We start from the raw sequence: 23176 nt of genomic DNA, 5'->3' as shown, positions 1-23176 counted from the left end.
CTCGTACCACAGGTGTTGTTTACGAGAATGAGAGGACGAAAAGCAAATGTCCGATGATTTAACCAGATTCCAAACCATTGGTGCACATGGTCTCCAGTATCCTCCGGGAACAAATGGCGTATGAACCAAACATTGGTCACCGGCTACCACGGGACTGCATCTCCTCACGATGCTCCACTGCTTTGTGGATTAAACCTTCAGGTCGAGGGCTCGGGGAGTGGCCCCCTAAGAAAACCACCTGCTTCGTTTTGGGCACCCGGACAGTATCACAGCCCTCACATATATTGAATGAGATTTTTGTGGCGCCTATGTATTTGGTGCCTCCTTGTACCAATATCTATGTGTTAAAATAAATAAATAATAATACTGTAAAAAGAAGAGTTGATACAGATAAAGAATCCAATGATTCATTTTTTTATTCCATATTTCCTAATCAATAACTTAATAACACCAGAATGAACGAAATGTAATCGAACTCTAGAGTGAACACATTTACTTTTATAGCCTACACTATAATCATGTACAATGGTTAGAAACCCTGAATGACATGGCTCAAAATGGTTTGCAATGGCGCAAGTGCATCCACTCTTTGTGTTCTCTCAAATTCTAATCTCCTGATTCCTCCTTGTCTCTTTTTTTCTCTTCCCAAATTTACTTCACTGGACTATACTCTATAAATAACATCTCCAAACCCTAACCTTTCCGATTACTGCTTTTACTCTTACTACCTCTACCACTACAGGATTTGAATCGATAACTGCATCTCTGTGCTAATGTGGTACGTACGTACGAAGTTCTACGTTGTTATTGACTGACTGACTGACTGATAAGAATAAATCCCACTCATTAGCATTATTATATAATGTACAAATAATATCTGAATAAATATACAGGATAATTATAAAAGTTAAACAAAAGAACGAATAGTACAAAAGTTAATATTGTGTATGTTGACTTAGTGCATGTTGTAGTGAATTATTTTCATGTTTCATTTGATTAATAACATTATGAAACTCTTTACGCATTTGATCAAGTTTACATTCTAATTTAGTAAATTTAAATAATAATTCATTATGTGACCAATTCAATTGAGACATCATAGATTGAAGTTTAACATTGAAATATTGTTCTAACCATTCATTTGTGACATGAACTGAATTGAGATTTACAGGATCTTTAAGATGATGACAATCTGATTTTAATTGTTGATTAATGTTTACAACATTAACATCTATATTAGATTCTGGTCTTAATGATACAGTTTTCTCTACATTATCGATATTCACTTCTGACCAATTAGATTTTACAGAACCTTGATCAGATGATGGAAACATACTGGAATTTGAATGTAATGAAATGTCTGGTACGGAAAACTCACGAAATAATGATACCCATGTATCAGGTTGACATTTAGGTATAATATTAGTTACTTCATGAAGTGGTTGTTTTGATGAACTCAGTAGTGTGTCTGTAACAATACTCTGTACTGAAGTTGAATTTCCATACAATTTCGCATCAAGGTTCTCGTCCTGTAAACTTTCAAGCCAATTGGATTTTGGGGAGCTAAACTTAACTTCGTCACTAGTCCGATAAACAAAAGAGAACGAAAGCAAGCTTATTGGAGCATTCAATCCTGAGGAAACACAACGGATAGGTGAAGTAAAATCAGGTATATTATAAAACCAAATATTACCATTTGCTAAGCCAGTTGCAAGAATGTTTGTGTCCAAAGAGACAGCAACACTTAAATATCCATGTTGTTCATCAATCGGTGACAACGTTTTTATTGGTAATAATTTAAGTCGAGACGCTTGCCACATACGTAAATTCATATCCGGTGCTCCTGCAGTAAAAAATCGTCCACCAATTGACAAGGCCATATCCATGCAGTATTCACAGTTATTCGTGTTTATCGAAGTGGATAGAAAAGATTTAGGATCCCAGCGACAAAAAATTAACTTCTCTGTAGGCCTAACAATAGGCCAGTCTAAATACCATAAAATAATAGATCCATCAGAATAACCACAACATAACGAATCATTGTTTCCTCTGCAAGTTCTAAAAATATTACATGCAGGTGTAGAAGGACTGTTGTTTTCGGGATATGAAGGAAATGGTAATATGAAATTCTCACATTCACCTGTAGACGTACCAGACGCAGCTAAAAATAAGACAATAGATCCATTACTATATCCAGCAGCAACAACACGGTCCTTTAAAATCCAGATGACACACCTAGGCTGCATTTCATTGGAAGATGATCTTTCAGAATTATTACTGAAGCGTAACTGCGAATAAAAAGAAATTTGTTTTTGGCATTTGTATAAATTTATTGGGCCAGCACTAGTCCCAACAGCTAGATATCTTCCTGATCTTTGCGGAAAAGCTATGCAAGTTGCTGTGAAACTATGTGATAGCAAACTGAAAGTAGTTATATCTGATGCGTTTTGATCATATACATGATTTTTGCCAGTATACAGACGTCGAAAGAAAATAGTAGAACCAGAATTATCAATAACAGCTAGCTTACAAGACCGAGGTTCCCACTGAATCGACCGTAGCGAACACGTTACTGTCATTTGAGGCTTGTAAGTCAAGGAAGGAGAATCAGGGATCTCCAAGTTACGGATGCCTGGATTTGACAATGACGATTCAAACACATTCTTATCATATCGTACGGACCAAAAATGGACTGAAGAGTTTTGTACAGCAGCAAGATACATGCACTGGTCCATAAAAAAAGAATCCCTATAGGTAGAATAATAGTTCGATTAAAATGATTAGCTGAATAAGTGTCAAACTACAGAAAAATGTAAAATTACTCGTTTTGTAGATTTTTAAACTATCAACTGACAGTTGAATTGAATTTAAATTAAACCTAATACTATAGGAAGGTATATTTGAGAAGAAAACAACATTCATATTTTTATCAACGAAAGTAGTCTGTTTTCACATTATTAACTTATATTGTAGATTTTTAGATCAAGTTGCCCCAAACTAGTGTATGACCCAATCTTCCTATTTTGTAGATTTCCCCAATCATGTCAATTCGTAGTTTTTTTTCTCTTAAATTCTGGGGAAATACTAGAAAAAACCCAAAATTTCCTCAAACGATTAAGAGATTTCCACGAATAACTTGAAATTTTTAGAAAAAATACCCTGACCAGGAAGACTTTTGAGGGTTTGTGTCACATTTCCCTAAGATTACCTGTTGCGAATCCTCCAAAATTCTATCAAAACTAGTAAAATTTCCTACAAAATAGGGTGATTGGGGACAGCTAGCTCTAATGTAATAATATATAATGTTGATATTAAACGAAATCATATGGTTATTTCTTATAATATCTACCTATAAATTTATTATTGCCATATTTTTTATAGCATCAAAGAACCGAAGTTCATTACCATGTATAACTTACATCGATTTGGTCAGACAACGACTCAGTGGCATCGTTCATTGATGAGCAGTCAGTCAGCTACAACGTAGGACCAGGCACATTTATGCATCGTTCCAAGTTGTCATACCGCATTAGCACAGCAAGATGAACACCGGATTCATAGGAGTGAGTGGTTAAGTCAATGGTGGTAATATACAAAAGAAAGATTGCATATAAGGATATAGTACAGAAAGAAAGAATTATTTCGTAGAAAGAAAGATATGGGGCGATATTATTCTCTTAGTTTAAGGGAGGACAGGGAGTGTATGCACCTACGTCATTGTGATCGATTCTGAGCCATGTCACCCAAAGTCTCCAACCATTGGTTACGATAGTCACGCGGACCCCCAACCAAGTAGTCTGCATCTCCCAACATGGCTCAGACGAGAAGTTAGTGACTTCATTGACTGATGCCACGTTTTGGTTTGGCCACCCCTAACTGTCTTCCAACCATCTCCAACACTAGTGAGCATTGTGCGTCATGATAATCGGTGTTCAGGCATACGTAACACATGGCCCAACCATCTCAGTTGATGAAGATTCACAATTTTATCAGCTGACTTAACATCATCATTCCCTGATACCCTACGTCTAACCTCACTATTACTTACGCGGTGATCCCAGCAGACGCCAGCAATATTTCTAAGGCATCTGTGGTCAAATACTAGTAGCTTACGAGTATCTTCTACTGTTGATGACCACGTTTCACTGCCGTTAAGTAGAACAGAACGAACTGCCGTGCAGTATACTCGTCCTTTTATTGATAGACGGATATCTCGCCTTCGCCATAGGTGAAGTAAGTTGGCAAAGGTCAAACAAGCTTTTCGAATCTGTGCTGAGATTTCGTCCGATACCAACCCACTAGGGCTGATCAGACTTACAAGATAAGTGAAGTTGTCAACGCGTTCGACTACTTCATTCCCTATCCTTAGTACAGGTGTAGACGCAGACCAGTCCTGAAGCAACAACTTGCATTTAGAGGGAGAGAAACGCATTCCAAATATTCTGGCATTGTTGCTCAGTGCTACCAAAAGACTCTGCATTTTATCAGCGTCTTCACCAAGAAGAGGACTATGTCATCTGCGTATTCCAAGTCGGCAAGTGGACCTCCTGGAAGGAGATCAATACCCGAGAATTCAGTAGACGAGAATGTTATTTCCATCAATAGGTCTACGATGAAGTTAAACAAAAATGGAGAAAGTGGACAGCCTTGACGGACACCACTTGAGGTTGAAAAAGTAGATGACAGTTCGCCATAAGCTCTGACTCGACTAGTAGTGTTCGAGTAAAGAGCCTTCACAAGGTTTATGTACTTCTGAGGTACACCTCTCAATGACAGATACTGCCACAGAATCTCGCGGTCTACGGAGTCAAATCCTGCCTTTAAGTCAAGAAAGATCACCATTGTTGGCCGCCGATAAGTATGTCTATGTTCTAGAACCTGACAAATGGTGAATATGTGGTCGATGCAGCCACGACCAGGTCTAAAGCCAGCTAGATTCTCTTGTGTTTGCAGTTCACGAGTCCTAGTTAGGCGTCCGATAATTATCGAGGCTAGTATTTTAGATACCATAATAGTTAAACTAACCCCTCTATGGTTGTCACAGGATGATTTTGACCCTCTCTTATATATTCGGACGATAAGTGATTGTGACCAGTCAGATGGGATAACGTCCAACTCCCAGATTTTAGCTAAAATATTAGTCAACGTAATGGTTAAAAAGGCAACGACATGTGTCCCTATCCTTCCGAGGTCTTACGGAGCCGTTTGGCCGAAAGGCACATAAACGACCGTTAACGGGAATCCACTCTAACAGTGCTTGTTCCGCCCTCATGCTTAGTGCTACGCCTACACCTGCCAGTCCACGGGAACTAGCCATTGGGTCGCCAGATACACGGAGGGTGTGTCTCGTCGGCTCTCCGTTTTGCCGAGGTGAGGTTAAGTGAATAACCACACTGGAATCCTGTATGCGTGTTTCGGAGACACAGCATACATCAATGGTACGAGATTCTAGAGTTTTAGCCAAGGAAGCCCGCTGATCGATTTGACATAAGGTGCGTACGTTGAAGGCTCCAATGTGTAGTGTGGAGCGAGGTTTCAGTAGACCTGGGACAGTGTTTCGCGCACTAGAATCGTTGGCCATGGTGACACTTGAGGAGGAAGTCAAAAGAGGAAGTTTAGAGTTGAAAGTCGATGTAGGAGGAATAATAGGAATTGAAGAGGAAGGTTGATTATGAATACAGTGGTCTTGAATGTTGTTAGAGGTATGAGGGCGGTTATCATTTCCCGGTTGCCCAAACCGTAGAAGAGTTCTTCTGGTGGTACCTGAAAAAGAAATTGGGTCAGGGGTGGTTTTAGTGACCTGAGAGCGTGACCCCAGTGACCAAGGGACAACTGATTGAGGTCGGCCACACTAACTTTTTGCGAGTAGTTTTCGTGTTAGCTCCGTACTTGTTGAGACCTTACCGTCGGAGACGGATATCCGTGGGACAGGGCGAAGTGTGCATTTTTAGGGTCGACCTTTTCTAACGCCACCCCCCGTCGTGGCAGTATCGCTGTTATGCTGGTTGTCTGAAGGAAACACTTTACTGCTGTCACACCTCTGTACAGTCAGCAGTACGACTTCGCCTTCGGACCTTGGGTTTGTTGTTTTTAGTCTTACCGCTTTCCAACCGACCTGTCTGACATGATAGGACCTTGAGGTTTTCGCGCACATGTAATATATTGTGGATTTTTTGTGTCGTTATTTATCAGCTATAATAGCCTTTTTTCTATCACACGTCAATTTTCGTAATGTTTGTGCTTGTTACAGTTTTTATTCCAATTTATTAGCAGTTTGACGTATTTGTTGCTCACCACCTAGGTGAATCTTTAGTAGGCCTAATATGGTTATTTGTAACAATACAAACTCAAGCAAGTAAAATTCACCACTTTCCAAGTCAAAAAATAGATCACAGATTGAGTTTTCAGAAAAATAAGCTTTAAAACCTATTACATATGGTTTACCTCCTCGACTTAGACTTCAGATGCCACAGATTAGTTAAAGTCCTTACGGCTTTTTATTCATTGTCAGACCTGCTGATTTACGTTACGACCAAACGTGCAATGAAACACCACAGACAAGTATTTATATCTCATATCCTTCAACAAGTTACTTTCTGCGTGAACATAGTGCGTATGGGTAATCTGAGAAGACATAGAATTATTCTTCCATACTTTATGGAAATCCTTTAGCACACTATCTAATTCACTCCAGCTTCCGAATCGCTTGTTCAGCATTATACGTTGAAACACCTCGCTTACGTACACTGAAACTTCACTTGACCATGAAGCACTACAGACGACACGCATTAATTATTAAAAAGTTATTCCTTGAAAAAAAAACAACTAACTGAAAGAAGTACAACAAATATTTAGGACTTACCGTGGAGTTGACATTTCGTCTTAACTTCTTTGTTTAACAGCGACTTACAAAAACTCGGCGTATCTGTAACTTTTAACGTTATCTTATCTTTCTTACGTCGTTTTCCGGACCTTATCAGCAAATTAGATAAAGGTGTTGACGTTTACTACAGCAGTTAAGATCACAGATCAAGTTACGAAGCAACAACAGAGCTAACGTGTACACTACAAAACAGAGAATGTCAAATCAATGCTCTTAGCAGTCTTTTGTGCTTTTTCATGCAGCAAAAGATGACTTAAATATACTTAAAAAAACTTAATACTCAGTCAACCCAACAAACTCACGGGGATTGAAATACGGAATGACCGCCTCTTTCAGGCCGTTCAAGGTCGTTGAAACGAAACGGCGGACAGATTTGAAGGAGCTTACCTCTTTTACCTTGTCTTTGATTTGACTTCAGCCATACTACATCTGATAGCCTCCATCCTTCGAGTAACTAAATTGATGACATCATAGTGCTGCATGATATAGGACAAATCTTCAGTGACATTATGCTATGCGACGATTTACTAGATGGGATAATTTCGAGACGGTCTCGATCTACGTGGATCTAATCGAAAACAATATTGTTCGCCTATATATGTTGTTATAAATTTACAATATGGCAAAAACTAAGGTTTATGTACCTCTCCAAATCCCGCTCATCATCGCCTTGACGGTATATGTTTTATTCAGATTTGTGTAGTAAGGCCAGAAGGCCTACGGCGTGTTATTCCTTTTCTAGTATGCTACTTTGTGTGTCCAGTCTCCTCTTGAGTGAGTCAATTGAAGGTTCGGGCACCACTGCTTCCGGTAATAGGTTTCAAGTATTGATGACTCGGTGTGAAAACCTGTGTAGGGACCTACTTTTATCAAGAGAACGCGATCGGTTTAATGGAAAAAATCATTATTATAACCAGTTGTACCAGTGATTGTTTTACTGTGCTGGTTTGTTTAACTGTACTAAAGACAGCCACTACTCCTCCATTACTCTCTTCCGCGGACCGTGACCTTGTACGCTTGTACTCTCGCCCACTAATTCCGCTTGACACGATCTCGGTGTTCTTCCGATACTACGAGATCGCCAACGAAATAAATCTGGTTACGATCCCTTCTCGCCTTCTGGTTTTTCTGGTACGCGCTCTTCTTGTAGTGGTGTTCATAGTCAACCACGACTCGACACCACACTACTCCAGTATGCCACTGGCATTTTTGTTCGTTCTTGGCTCTCCTACTCGCCTGCTATGTCCTCTGAGATGTCCCGATCTAGTGGGAAGAAAAGGAGAATATGTTAGGTCCAAGATCATTTCTCAGTATTTTGTACATTAAAACTTAGATTTCCCCATAGTTTGGTATAGGACAGAGTAAATAGGTTCAGCTTTTCCAGTCGCTCTTTGTATGGTAAACCACGGAGTTCTGGAATTGCATAGGTGGCTGCACTCTGTACTCTTTACTGGATGTTCGAGTCACCTTTTAAACAGGAGCTTGCAGCTTGAACGCAGTTCTCAACCTTAGTTCTCACTAAGGATGTGTATACTGCAATGAACATGGTATTATCTGACTTAGTAAATGTCCGTTCTGAAGCCCAAAGGGTTCTAAACCCTTTAGCTGCGACCTGCCGACAATGGGCCGTCGTCTTAAAATCATGACTCACTGTCACCCCTAGATCCTTATGAGACCGGACCACGGATACAGACACTTCCTCTATGCTGTACCTATTAATCTTTGTATCCCCAAAGTTCATACAGACAATTGAGCGTTGATAGGCATCAGCCACACTTTAGACCAGTTAATCACATTATTTAAGTCCACCTGAAGTGTACATGCCTCTCCGTCTCCGGTTATTACTCGCCAGATTTTTTACATCGTCAGCGTATAATAACATTGGCGACTGTACCATACTTGGTAGATCATTTACAAACAGTATATAAAGTAAAGGACCCAGGACAGAACCTTGAGGTAATCCACTAAGTACTGGTCTCCAGGTGGAGCACGTCGAATTTATTCTTACTTTCGGTCTACAACGTACCAGGAAATCCTTAAGTCATTTTAAAAGAGGCCCGGCAATGCAAAGATTTTCTAACTTCAATAGCAGTCTATTATTTGGGACCTTGTCAAATACCTCACTGAAGTCTATGTAGACAAAATCCACTGATTTTCCGTTGTCTAACGCCTTTACCTAATATTCCCTTGCTATAAGGAGGTTCGTTGTACAAGATAAACCCCTTTTGGAACCATGTTGTTCGCCGTTTAACAGGTTATTGGTTTCCACAAATGTCATTATTGTCTGTTTGGCTATTCTCTCAAATATTTTACCTACAACACTTGTGAGGCTTAAAGGTCTGTAGTTCTATGGAAGTTGTCTTAGTCCTGTTTTAAGTATGGGAGCGACGATTGCGTCCTTCCAGTCCATAGGTAACACACCTTGGTGAACTGACATATTGAATATCACAGTCAGTGGGGCCACGATGTATTGTGCAATATGTCTCAAGATTTCGGGATGTCGTCCATCTGGTCCTGGTGACATTTTCATGTCTGTGCTAAGAGCCTTAAATACGTCGTCTTAATCAAAGTCCACGGTGAGCAGGTGGTTTGTTGACCCCGTATGTGGGTTTCGTTTTTTGTCTAGAAAAGGTTCCTGAATTAAAGGTGCCCCGAAGTAGCGAGCCGTAGCATCTGCTTTTTCCTGATCTTACTCTATCATTTCAGATTCACTTCCTTCTTTATTTAGTTTCGGAATTCAATGATGCATCCATGTTCTATAATTCATGTACGAGAATGTTTGCTTAGGCTGCTTGAGTGCAGATTGTGCCAAATACATTTCATATTTTCTCTAAGCTCCTCGAATTTTAATTTCACACGTGTTTCTCATCGATCTATAGCATTCCATCGTACCTGCTTTGCCAAGACTGATAGCAACATTTCAGCATTTCTTCTTTTATCTTAGTAAACGTCGAATATTCCGGCCTTTCCAGAGATGGCCATGCTTCTTGTTCTTTGGGACCGTCCACGGTATGTATGGTTAAGTTACCCGATTGTATAACTGCCTGAAAATGAATCCATGTCTCTTGTACTGATGCTCTTAAGTCAATTTCCCAAGCTCCAGCCGATGCTGCGGAGTTGATTCCCTCAATATCTGCCTCCCACATTTTAGAACGGGCTGGCGAAACTGTTTAACAAGCAATCTCAGCCATGGATTCGAATGATGTGACCTAATGATCGCTTTTGCCTAGTGGTGAGAGGAAAGCTATTTGACCAACGTCATCACCTGTGTGAAGACCAAATCCAAAAGAGAAGAGGTGCTTCTTAAGTCATATCTTATGAGATCTAATGTGTTGGAATAAAGCTAATGCAACCAGGGTAAATAACGGTTTGTAATCGAATGACCTTATCACGGACCCTACTTCTAGGTTAATCCAGTTTATATACGTTGCATAAAAGTCGCCTACTGTAAGGTTTTTATCCCTATTACATCAGAACTTACGTTTGCTTAGGAGGAGGTCATCTACTACACATTCTGGGGTGTGATATATCACAAATAATTCAATGTCTTTCCGTCTATATTTTAGCTTGCAACACACCAGTTCACATGTCCCTGAATCATGTGCCACTGTCTCGAATTCCCGTATGGTTAAAGTACTTCTCGTGTATGTGATAACCCTCCCTACTAAATAAGAAACAAGTCAACTGAATTTCATTACCGAACACTCCTGACATTACCCATGTTTCTGAGACGGCAATAAAATCCGGTTTTTCCTCATTCACCATTGTCTTGAGCTCCGCCAGTTTACTACGTATGCACATCTTCAATTCTGTCGAGAACTTTCCCTTACCACCTATAGTGGTTTGGGGGTCATTTTGCTCCGAATTGTTACAATCTGAAAAACTCTTAAGAACGAAGTTTCTTCCACCGTTTCGGCGGCGCTCATTTATTTCCACTTCTGCAGCCCGTCTATTAATATCATCAACCAGGCTGAGATCCTAACGGACGTATATTCAGGTTGTTTCACATAAAAATAAATCATAAGTCTACTCCTAGTGTGTTGCTGAGCAAAAATCAGTGCCTGCCGTAGATGCTATTGTGGAAAATCTATCCGAGTAGCACCTGAATAATGTGTTCTCGAATTCTTTGAGGTGCCGCATATCTCAAATGAAAAAGCCCCTTTCACTACGTTTCGGAGCCCAAAAGCAACTTGCTAAACTTATCCAGAGTGAACTTAGAATTTTGGCAGTCCACAACGTGAAACACAGGGAACCACTACTCAAATGTGTCCCGATGCCTTAGTGTCTTTCCAGCATTCCTCAAGGTCACAGCCCATGCCAGTCCCACTTGTTTTAAAACGAGTGTTTTCGTACATTAAACGGCGAACAGAGCGTAATGATGATATCTTCCCGTTGATGTCACAAGAAAATTCAGGTTCACTAGCTGAATCAGATCTGGCAAAAGCCGAGACTTTTTCAGACTATTTAAGCGAAGCCTACTCTAGTGTATTGTTAGAAATACTTGTCCAAAGCACATCGAGATACTAGCCATAGGATCTGTACATGTGACGGACTTAATTCTTCTTCAACTGACCACTAACCTTAAACCTTGTAAGATACCGAGCACTGATGAGTTACATCCACGACTGTTGTCATTTCTTGCGGACATTATTGCAAGATTGCTTGTGACGCTCTTCAACATGTCCCCTACACTCGTTTGGGATTGTAAAGACGCTACAGTCAGTTCTATATTTAAGGATGGTCAGGGACAGATTGTGCCTAACTACCAACCTGTCAGTCTAACCAGCATAGTCGTTAAGCTACTTGAAAGATAATTCGGGCTAAGTTACTAAGTCACATAGATTAGTACAATCTGTTAACTCCCGAGTAACATGGGTTTCGCAACAAGCGTTCATGCTTGACTAACTTATTACGAGTGGGGGTTGGGCAGTAGCTCTAGATAATGGTCTGTCTGTTGATGTGATATTCAGAGACTTTAGCAAAGCGTTTGACAAGGTTTCACATATAGGTATTGTGAAGAAGCTCTTGAGTTTCGTGATAACAGGTGTTGTGCATGAATGGATAGGAAACTTCTTATGTGACCGCAAACAGAGAGTGAGGGTCAATGGAATGCTATCCGAACGGAAGCCGGTAAAATGTGGCGGACTCCAAGCCACCATCTTAGGCTCCCTACTTTTCCTTCTCCATGTTAATGGCTTACCGCCATTGCCTAAGTCGTCGATATTATTGTTTGCGGATGATGCCAAAATTGGTAGAACAATAAGTAGTGGGGCTGGTTGTCTTGATCTCCGAGCTGGCCTAGATGAATTCGTTAAATAGTCTCAATGTGTGCCAATGCACGTTGGACACGGTAAATTGCCGGCACACTACCGATGGTACATCTCTCCCATGCAGGAGCACATACTTGGGGGTAAAAATAAGTCACAACTCAGAAGCAACGCGTTTTTTGGCGAGTTAACTTTCTACAGGATGGGTTCGCCAACCCCATGCCCAACCCTTCTCCATTGTCCGGGCTCGGGACCGCCAGTAGCTACATAGGGGCTCCAGGTGGATTTCAAAAGCAAGGCAGTAGCCGTCAAAGGTTTTCGAGTGTTATGGTCACTTCGCCAAGCACTCAAGTGCTTTGATGAGGTGTTTCGGATTTCGTATCTCACCTGTGTAGGATCACACATAGAGCACATTGTCCAAGTGGCCAGTCTATGTTCCGTTCAGGAAACTAACACATCTGAGTGTGTGTGAAAGAACTTAGTGATGGGTTTTTCTACACTCACGATGAGCGTTTAAAACACCCAAATCTCCTCCCTTTGTCATATAGTAGGACGCGAGGTGAACTTATACTGGCATTTCGTATCTTTAGTTACGATATAGGTGTTGATATGTTTTATCTTTTTGCTCCCCTTAGAATTAATCATCTTCGAGGCCACAGAAAGAAGGTTCAAAAATTGCGATCTCATCAACTGAAAATGGGATTCCGTTTTTCTCATCGGGTAGTCGATGACTGGAATGCCTTGCCCGAACAAGTAGCATCCCTATCAGTGGACATTTCCAGGAAGATGCTCGACTCTCACTGGAAGACAGTCTGTCAAGATTAACACAGGTTCATCAACATCCTATGATTATTACTGGAGACTGAAAATCTGCAGTTTAATATTGTGAGTTATTGGTCATGTCTGTCACGATGGTGCCTACCTAGGTAGTCAGCTGCTTTGTCAAAATCATATTTTTACTTCTTAAACTGAATGGCATGCACAGAAATTCGTAGTGTTTGTATAGTTAAGAATTGCACATGTAAATAGTTACTTCCTACAGATTATGATATTGTAGGAGGTCTACAGCGAAGGCCGGGGTAGAAACATCTGGAACAACGAAAACACAGTGAAGGGGTTTGCGTACACACGCTAAGATAACCATATTTCTAACCGTATATGGCGTTCAGTTTTTTAGTTTCCACCTGTAACCTGAAGAACGGTTCTGGCAGACGGTCATTAGTATTCGTAGGAACATCACTTACTTTTACGTCGGTGACGACAAAATAGAGGAATTTCGTCACCACATCAGTAACATATCACAGATGGCTATGTCCACCGGTTACGACTACCATTAACGAGAGGTGGTTGGTGAAGGATGGTTTCGAGTTCAGAAAACTGCAGAGTTCTCTACAAATTCTAAAATATTTACCACACTTATTGTGGCTTCAAAGCTAATCACGGTTATCTCCCTTTTGTGGTCTTCAGATAAATTGTTTCCTCAGGAAGTTTGGAAAAGTTTACTTTTGAAAGTAGTTATAACGGGTGGGTCCATTACAATGACCTGCAATTTCATTTTATGTCATTTGAGACCTTTCTTCGGCAGAATATACCTCAATGCATTCGGTCTGGTGATCTTCAGAATCCAACCTGTAGTTGCAGCCGGTATACGTACAGTGACATTATGAAGTAAAACGTGAACCGCCTGCACTTATTGGTCGATATTGGGTAAGAAGGGTCGTCTAAAGAAGCTCAAGTCGAAAGCGCGTTGACCAGTGACCTCCCGCGTGTGTACCAACACTTCTGTTGCTGATTCGTGTTGCTATCTCGCTTCAGTAAGTTCTTCGTCGATTTTCGTCTCTTTCAGTTCTCCTGGAAGACACGTAAAACGAAAGTGTAAATGCAAGCGGAAATGCAGTCATACTTGAGTGAGGATAGAAAGACGCGGAATAAACCTGGTACATATGCGCATACGTAACATGAGGTAGCGCGAAAAATTCTGACACATCAAAGATTTTTTGGATTTTTAGAACGGCAATATGCATATATATATAAACATATTAGAAAAAAGATTTAGGAAAAATAAAACCTGAAAACTAAGGAACAAAAAATGGCGAGGTGAAACAAAAGGATACGCGATGTCCTACTTACAGTAGTCATTTAAGTATTCATGAAAATTTAACGATCTCCAGATAAGGTAAGCTGGTGTTTTATTTAGGAATGCGGCAATTTCTATCTTATAAGCCTTATACACAGATTAAAGACAAAAATAATCTAGCCGGCACAAGCACCTTAAAATTATTCCAAACCTGAGTGCCCGACAGTAGAGATCATCAGCTAAAGATCATATCCAAACCTAATGAATAGTCAGCACAGCACATATATTTGGTCAACAGTGGAAGACACTTATCCACAATATTGGGTAACGGTGAGCTTGTCTGTGATATCAATTGGTTTGAAAAAATAAATACATCATGTGATCAGTATGATTGACCACACTCTCATATACAATATACATAGGACATAATAACAAGTCGAGTCTAACACAATCGGCATTATTAACCGAAGTTGCATAGATTGATCATACACTGATCATCTGAGGAAGTGCAACATAGATCAATCTGTAGGGAGATCACCACCAACACTAAACTCATTTCGAAATTAGATGGTAAATGGTTACAGTGTTTATTCATAGTTGAAGTAACATCGTCTATCAATCGATAAACAACATGATTGTTCTCACTTCATGTTCTTTTCAGAAAAGTAGTAATCTGTTGTGAAGTGAGAATTTCATTCACCTCTCTTCTGTGTGTTTGGGTGTGCGTAGTGTGTGTGTGTGTGTGTTTGTGTATGTAGGTGGATGTCAGTCACATAAACACACGCACAATTACAAGGTGACATTCTTCAGTTTTCTAAATACTAACATTCATATTACACTCATTCCACAATAGATAATACCACATTATGTTGATATTGACTAATTGGGTGGAATATGGTGATAGACAACGTGATAGAACGTATAATCATTGTTATTTCTACATTGAACTGAGGTCAACTGATAGATAATACAAATCAGACTGTCACATAATCTACTCTATTGTTGTTTATTGATTAGTAGTAGTTGTAGTTGTTTTCATGAGAAAGCATGTAGTTGATTAGTAGTATTCAAATAGATGTAATGATTCTGTGTAACATTCTACCACATAATGCTCACTGAATCGCAAAATTGCACCACTCAATCTACACAGTGTTAAGAGGACGCAAGAAGCACCAGTTGTTTTGTTTATGTGAAACAAACACTGTTCTCATCGAAAATGATATTGGTTCCGACGAACACTTCTACACAATGCTTTCTAACCTGAGTTCATTGACACTAATCTAAATCATTTCTCCATCTACTTACATTTACACAAACTGAACCCACAACAAATCCCCATATACGAATGACAAAAGCAGAGAATATTGTAATAGAAACTCTTCTCGATAACTTCGTCATCACATACACACACATATACTCTACAGTGACAAGTTCAAAATGATTGTGTTACAAAGGCCGAAATACACGATCCTCATCAATGACACAATGTTGTGTTGGAAATGGATAAGCTTGTGCAACTGTTGTGAGACAATTGGCTACAAAACTGTGTCATTTGTAAACTGAGGCAGGTGATTCACAAAAGACTGAAGTGATTCAGTGTAAAGTGTAAGGTGTTCTATTAGAATCAATAAAATGATCACAATCAATTGAATGATTCGAATAAAATGCGTCATGGGTGTGATCAATTTGATTGACGCGTTGAACAACATTCATTCGAATGATGATATTTGAATACGTTATAACATGGAGTGTTCCCAATTGTGGAGGACTGCTTCAACTCACAATCAAAAATGAACAATTTCAGTCAAGGCAAGTAACACAGTCGAAATAGTGAGCGAACCAATATGGCTGTCACAATGACTAAATATCAATCAAAACAACCTAAATGTGGTTCAGGGAAAACATGAAAATTGAGTGAAGCATTTGGAAAACCAAAACCTACATCAAAATACAAATAGTGCAATCTCAAGTGGAATCGACAGATCAACCGAATATTTTTCCGAAGGAACCAAGAGGAATAGATTATATGTGTACACGTGGAGTTATTTTCATACACAACACCTCGATAAAGGATCTTACTTTGGAACACAAAATACCTCCATGCAACACAAGGACACTTTGATACATTTAGTCATGGTTCATCCTAAAATATAATCTACACTAGATGAGTGCGTAGGACAAACAACAGTAGACCTACCCGCTTACCTGCATTGACATAACAATGAAGTACTCAAGCGATTCAAAGAGCCATAACCTACGTATATCCCTTCTAACAAACCTGTTCTTTGTATGAACAGTTACCATGTCAACCCTCTGTAATTATCTGTTTCACAACCCACTACGACTGCTAAGAGCCACCTAAAACGGGTTGGAACGTCCAAAGCTATTGTAACAACATCACCTTTCTGAGAATAGCGATGTTCATCTAACCATTTTTGACGTGTTTGTAAGGACGGTAAATATTCTCTTAGCCAACTTTTCAAATACACATCAGCCAGATAATCAACCTGCTTCACACAGAATTATCACATCTATTTGAATACTACTAATCAACTACATGCTTTCTCATGAAAACAACTACAACTACTACTAATCAATAAACAACAATAGAGTAGATTATGTGACAGTCTGATTTGTATTATCTATCAGTTGACCTCAGTTCAATGTAGAAATAACAATGATTATACGTTCTATCACGTTGTCTATCACCATATTCCACCCAATTAGTCAATATCAACATAATGTGGTATTATCTATTGTGGAATGAGTGTAATATGAATGTTAGTATTTAGAAAACTGAAGAATGTCACCTTGTAATTGTGCGTGTGTTTATGTGACTGACATCCACCTACATACACAAACACACACACACACACTACGCACACCCAAACACACAGAAGAGAGGTGAATGAAATTCTCACTTCACAACAGATTACTACTTTTCTGAAAAGAACATGAAGTGAGAACAATCATGTTGCTTATCGATTGATATTAAAGATTCCCATTGTGAAAATTAGAACAACACATATAAGCGAACAATTGTTTTCAATTAGATCGTCATCAGGCTTTACTCTAATATACATGAATATTTATACGAAAATTTTTAAACCAATCAAGGCAATATGGGTCAATAATCACAATGAAATAGAATAGGTCACCACACATAATACGTAAAAATACAAGTTGATAGTAGGGAAGACAGGTGAACTGATAGTAGTAAGAATAATAAAATACAATAACAAAACTCTTATCAATAGTTAAACGTTGGGAAAAGCAGGTTAAACAAACATGGGTAAATAGACTTGGAATAGTTGTGGAGATAGACCTGACAACCTTATTTTGTAAATAGTTTTTAATATTATTTGTATTTGTTTGTCAATTTTTCACTGTATGTACATTCATCATTAAATGACTGTACGTGTTGTTTTAGTCATTGACCTTGAAAACTCCTTCCGTTGAGCTACTACATAGCGTGACATATTCTTGCCGACTAACAAATACATTACTATTCACGCATCCCTCGTTCTATTTTCATTTGCGATTGAGTTAACTGAAGTCTAAATCAAATATTATCATTATTTATAGACTGTAATTGGAATATATCACATCCTACGTGGGATTATATCACTATAGAGTTCACCCACTTGCTCAGAATCATCAAGCATTCATAATTGTGGATTTACCTTACCGGACCTAATCAGAACACGCAACGTTGGGTCAATTTAAGTAACGTCCCTAATTTTTATTGTATTTGTAACAATTAACTGTATATATTAATATTACTATTTATCTTTAGTAACTTTGTTTATACTTTTTGCGTTCATATTTGTCTGGTCCACCACATAGTCACCACAAAACATTAAAATCATTACGTAATAAGATGTGTGTAAATAATTAGATAATGAAGAATACAAACGGAAAGAGGCGAAAAATTACAAACAAATACTAGATGTGAAAATAAGGTCAATGATAACAAAAGTAAAATAAAGGGTCGTTTGTTAAATGATAACTGGCCAAGTGAGGGATAGAGGGGTTACGTATTTCTTCTGTACACATAAATTGGGGCTATATGTACGAATTCCAATGGCTTCAGCTATATATAGGAAACGGGAACGGACTCCGTCGGGAAATGAAAAAATTTTCGTATAAATATTCATGTATATTAGAGTAAAGCCTGATATCGATTGATAGACGGCGTTGCTTCAACTATGAATAAACACTGTAACCATTTACCATCTAATTCCGAAATTAGTTTCTGTAAATAGGTCTGACAAGTTTATTTTGTAAACAGTTTTTAATATTATTTGTGTTTATTTTGCCAATCACTAACTGTCTGTATATTTATCATTAAATGATTGTACCTGTTGTTTTAGTAAAATGACCTTGAACACCTTTTCCGTTGTGATACTAACATAGCGTGACATACTGTTGCTGCCTAACAAATACACTGCTTCTCACACATTCCTCGTTCTATTTTCATTCGTGATTGAGTTAACTAAGATCTAAAACAAATATTATTTACATTTATAGACTGTGAGTGCGAATACACCATACCTTACTTTCGATTACACTACTGGAAAGTACATCGACACGTTTAGAACTACCAGGCATTTATAATTGTGGATTTATTGTACCAGACTAAAGCTAAACAAGCATCATTTTGCTGAACTTAAGTAAAGTCCCTCTTTTTCGATTGTATTTGTAACATTTAACTGGTATATATTAATAATACTATTGATTTTTATTAACTTTGTTGATAAATTTTGCATTTATATATCGTCTGGTCCACCACAAGGTGATTCACAAAAGATTGAAGTGATTCAGTGTAAAGTGTAAGGTGTCCTGTTAGAATCAATATCAATAAACTGATCACAATCAATCGGAAGATTCGAATAAAATGCGTCATCGGTGTGATCAATTTGATTGATACGGTGAACAACATTCATAATAACAATAATAATAATAATAATAATAATAATAATAATAATAATAATAATAATAATAATAATAATGCAAATACCAATGGTATGGATAGTAAGAATGATCATAGAGAAGAAACGTGATGAAAATGTTGACGAGTTGAGAGTGTGTATTATTGTGAATATCAGTGTTTGGATTTTTATCCATCTGGAATGTAGTAGCTGTCAAATTACAGGAATGGGCATGTAATAGGAAATATTTTATGGGTATTGAGGTGAATCGGTATGGATTGTGTTGTGCTTTAATCAGGACACTATGTGGCAATAATTATCTTGGAAAATAAACGGAAGTCACTGGAAGGCAACACGAAAATACAACTTCATCACATGACAATACATAGACGTGCACAATCCTCACAAATGTTCAACATCACATTTCCATTGGGCAGACGTAGATACGCCTCTGATAGTGTGTCGCTTCAATGCTTAATATGTGCAAGTCTAGTTAAACCCTTCACCGAATCACTGTATCATACAAATTTCGATTTGATTGAGTGAGATGGGATGACGGTGTTTTGTTCATTTCAACCATTTCAGATACAGTTCTCCAACTGCATGATCGATTCATACTGTTCTATTCGATCATTGTCTGCCTTACCGAGTTATTCGAATGTCAACATATCTGTGAACAACTCGATTTAGAGAAGAAAGAATGAGTGTTTCTCGAGAGTGATGCATATGGATATGAGAGTAACCAGTCAAATGCCAATACACATATTCAGTCTCATCATTATTATTATTCACATATATTCCGTATTGATCTCTCCTATCCGGTTAGAATTGGAAGATGTATTGAAGGTGATTGGTGTCACTTGACCTGGATACACGTTGCAACAGATCCAGTCATGCAAATGTGTGCATGATTCCGGTTGCAAAATTTCGGATTTGATTTCATCACATAAACACTTGTTATATCAATTGGATCATTTTAGAATTGAGTGGAGAATCTACGTGGCACATTCAAGGTGTGAGACAATCCAACTTCTGTCACCACAACATCTCAATTGTGATCAGCAAGTGACTCATTTAAAACACATTTCGCACATCGATTAACAGTGAATGGATTGTGAGTATATACAACGTTTGAATTAGAACCATCAGAAATGTAGTTAAACTTTAACCTTCCTTCAATGCACCGATCATCACTCAGCGAGATTGAATGAACAAATCTTCATTGAACTGGAGCATTCGTTTCACTTCTACAACTCAACTTGACATGTTCTCACACCAGTCACTGCGTCATTCATTGTGACAGCGATTCGATATTCAATGCAGAAGTATATTCACAATCAGTTGAAATTCCACTGTCCCATTCTATCCCGTCATATCACTACAGTATCATTCAAAGACAACACATTATTATTAGATTCGGTTGTGATCAACTGGAATCAATGTTCAATCAGTCAATGAGAGATAATCATGTTCGATTTCTGATCTATTTCACAAACATATCAGTGTAACATGCTCAGAGAATATGCTTAACTCGTTGCAGATTATCTCACGCTTCATGCCACAAACTGTCAACATAGAGATTCACTGTTACGAGTGACAATAATCAATGTCAACCAATGATCACAGACCGCTCGATCAAATATGTAGTGCACTGTTTCACATTCAATCATGAAACACTGTATCATACCTAAATAAATCCACTCAGTGCTAATGTTCAAACCAAGATTGATGTTGCAACGAGACCTGAACATCTCATTGCAACGAGATGATTGCGTGGTATGTAGGAGAGCAATCAATACACAACCACCAGTGATCATGATCAACGAAGGTATATGCGTTGACACTTCACATATGATTAAACAATTATTTCACGTTTACTTACGTTTGCTTACACCAACTTCTTGCTGATCAATATACCACTTGACAGAGATTAATCTCTCTGAAATAATCCAAATAAAATCAGTCAATATCGATTTCATTCAATAAACATACATATGAATACCGAGTGAGTTTTCACATGAGTTATCATCTTGCCTGAAGCTCAGATCCACTCATGAATTCAACTGTTAAAATGTTAGATATAACGCTGACCGAAGACAGTAACATGAGAACGTTAAATTCGATGAAGAATGTGCTGGTCAAGGGTTGGAGGATATCACGTATACTCTAACACTCCAAAAGTTTCAATGCTACGAGCTGAAATCTCACACAAATTCGCTTATTGTTTACTATGTGATCAGTGTGATTCATTGAATCTTCCAACAAACATGGTGTTGGTGAAATATCTCCCCTATTATAGTTTGAATAAACTAAGTCACTGACTCACTGATTGAATGACTGCCTGACCTATTGGACAGTATTTAATGTTGACTTGGTCAATTATATCATCACTTGATTGGTTGACTATTTCCATCCAATCAATTCGATCTCGATGATTCTGTGGTCAGTTCCAGTGTAATAATCACCGTGTAATAATAACCGATCCATTTATGCAGAATAAATGTGCGAAACAAACAACACAAAATATTACAGAATAATGAGTGAACTCACTGTGATGGAAAACGTGAAAATGAGAATACGAATTGACTGGTATCAGACCGTCCACATATCCGAGTTGGTCTTCTCCACACTTTCGTATCATACCTGTTTATGTTGAATGGAAACACACAGTTTGATTGGAATCCTTCAGTCAATGAATGAATGAATGAATGAAAGAAGGATTGTGAAATGAACTGGACATCTTAATGAATTGAATAAATTGTTATACATGCTTACTGACAGATATCAAACTCTAGACAAGTGGAACATGGAATGACATCAATAGGTGAATTGAATGTCAGAGAAAGCAAAGAAATGATTCAGTGAATAAATGAAAGCAACTCTGAGTTGCAGAATGTAATGTGTTCAATAAGAAGAGGATTCAGTAAACACTCTGATTCAAAGAAAATCATTCTCTTACCGTCATCACGAATCTCGAATATACTGACATCAGTTCCATAATCTTGTAAGTGGAATGTTGCACGAATAACACGAAGAGATGCACATATTTGCATGACTGAATCTATTGCAACGTGTATCCAGGTCAAGTGAGACGAATCAGCTTCAAACATACTCCCAATACAAACTGGATAAGATTGATTTTGGCGAATTAATTGCGAATAATAATAATGAAGATATTGAATATGTGTATTAGCATCTGACTGATTACTCTCATATTCATATGCATCACTCTCGAGAAACACTCATTCTTTCTTCTCTAAATCGAGTTGTTCACAGATATGTTGACATTCGAATAACTCGGTAAGGCAGACAATGATCGAATAGAACAGTATGAATCGATCATGCAGTTGGAGAACTGTATCTGAAATGGTTGAAATGAACAAAACACCGTCATCTCGTCTCACTCAATCAAATCGAAATTTGTATGATACAGTGATTCGGTGAATGGGTTCACTGGACACTCACCTCATATTCTGGTTGAAACGAACAGTTAAACAATGTGACTAGTGCTTGTCACGTTTATATGCAGTTTGTAATTGTTTGCTTGTTCCTTTCTGATTCGATCATTCAAAATGACCATTGAGAAGGTGCAGTTTGATAAACTCATATGTTGATAGTTAACCAATGATTGTGGTTGATGAATTCATCGTTATTCAACATTGTTCTTGATAGTGAGTGTGTGCTCGTGCGTGTCTGTTGGTTGAGTTTGTAGAAATTGGCTGACATTCATTGTCACGGTTATTGTGAATGCTGATCCATATTGATGAGAATGTTGTGTGTGTCTGGAAGAAAGTACTTGAATTCATGTGATTGGTTGATGTGTGTTGAAAGTGTGTACTTAAAGTGTATGCTCATGTGCTCATGATCGATGATTGTGTTCACCGTAGTAATTTATTGATTGGCTGTCAATGGTGCCTGCTCTCAACTGGCTGATTAGTTAAAGTCAGTGTAGCATCAACTGTTTTGATTGGATGTGAGAATTTTCATTTCAGCTGTTGAATTTGATGCTTCAACAGAA

At 38.4% G+C, this 23176-nt stretch overlaps 1 protein-coding gene across 1 annotated transcript; it reads right to left on the bottom strand.

Moving 5' to 3' along the window:
* Positions 1–670: 670 nt before the first annotated feature.
* MS3_00008752 (uncharacterized protein) lies at positions 671–22771 on the bottom strand. Its single transcript, XM_051217093.1, has 5 exons — positions 22118–22771; positions 19248–21801; positions 6959–7065; positions 6863–6925; positions 671–2748 (listed from the first exon to the last, which is right to left on the bottom strand). The coding sequence occupies exons 4-5, from the start codon at positions 6874–6876 to the stop codon at positions 936–938; spliced, it is 1827 nt and encodes a 608-aa protein (XP_051065728.1). The 5' UTR covers positions 6877–6925; positions 6959–7065; positions 19248–21801; positions 22118–22771; the 3' UTR covers positions 671–935.
* Positions 22772–23176: the final 405 nt, after the last annotated feature.

Source organism: Schistosoma haematobium, chromosome 6 (genome assembly GCF_000699445.3).
Source record: "Schistosoma haematobium chromosome 6, whole genome shotgun sequence".
In the NCBI taxonomy this organism is placed as follows: Eukaryota; Metazoa; Platyhelminthes; class Trematoda; order Strigeidida; family Schistosomatidae; genus Schistosoma; species Schistosoma haematobium.
The sequence above is the reverse complement of the archived record's forward strand: the minus strand, read 5'-3'. Positions and strand labels throughout refer to the sequence as shown.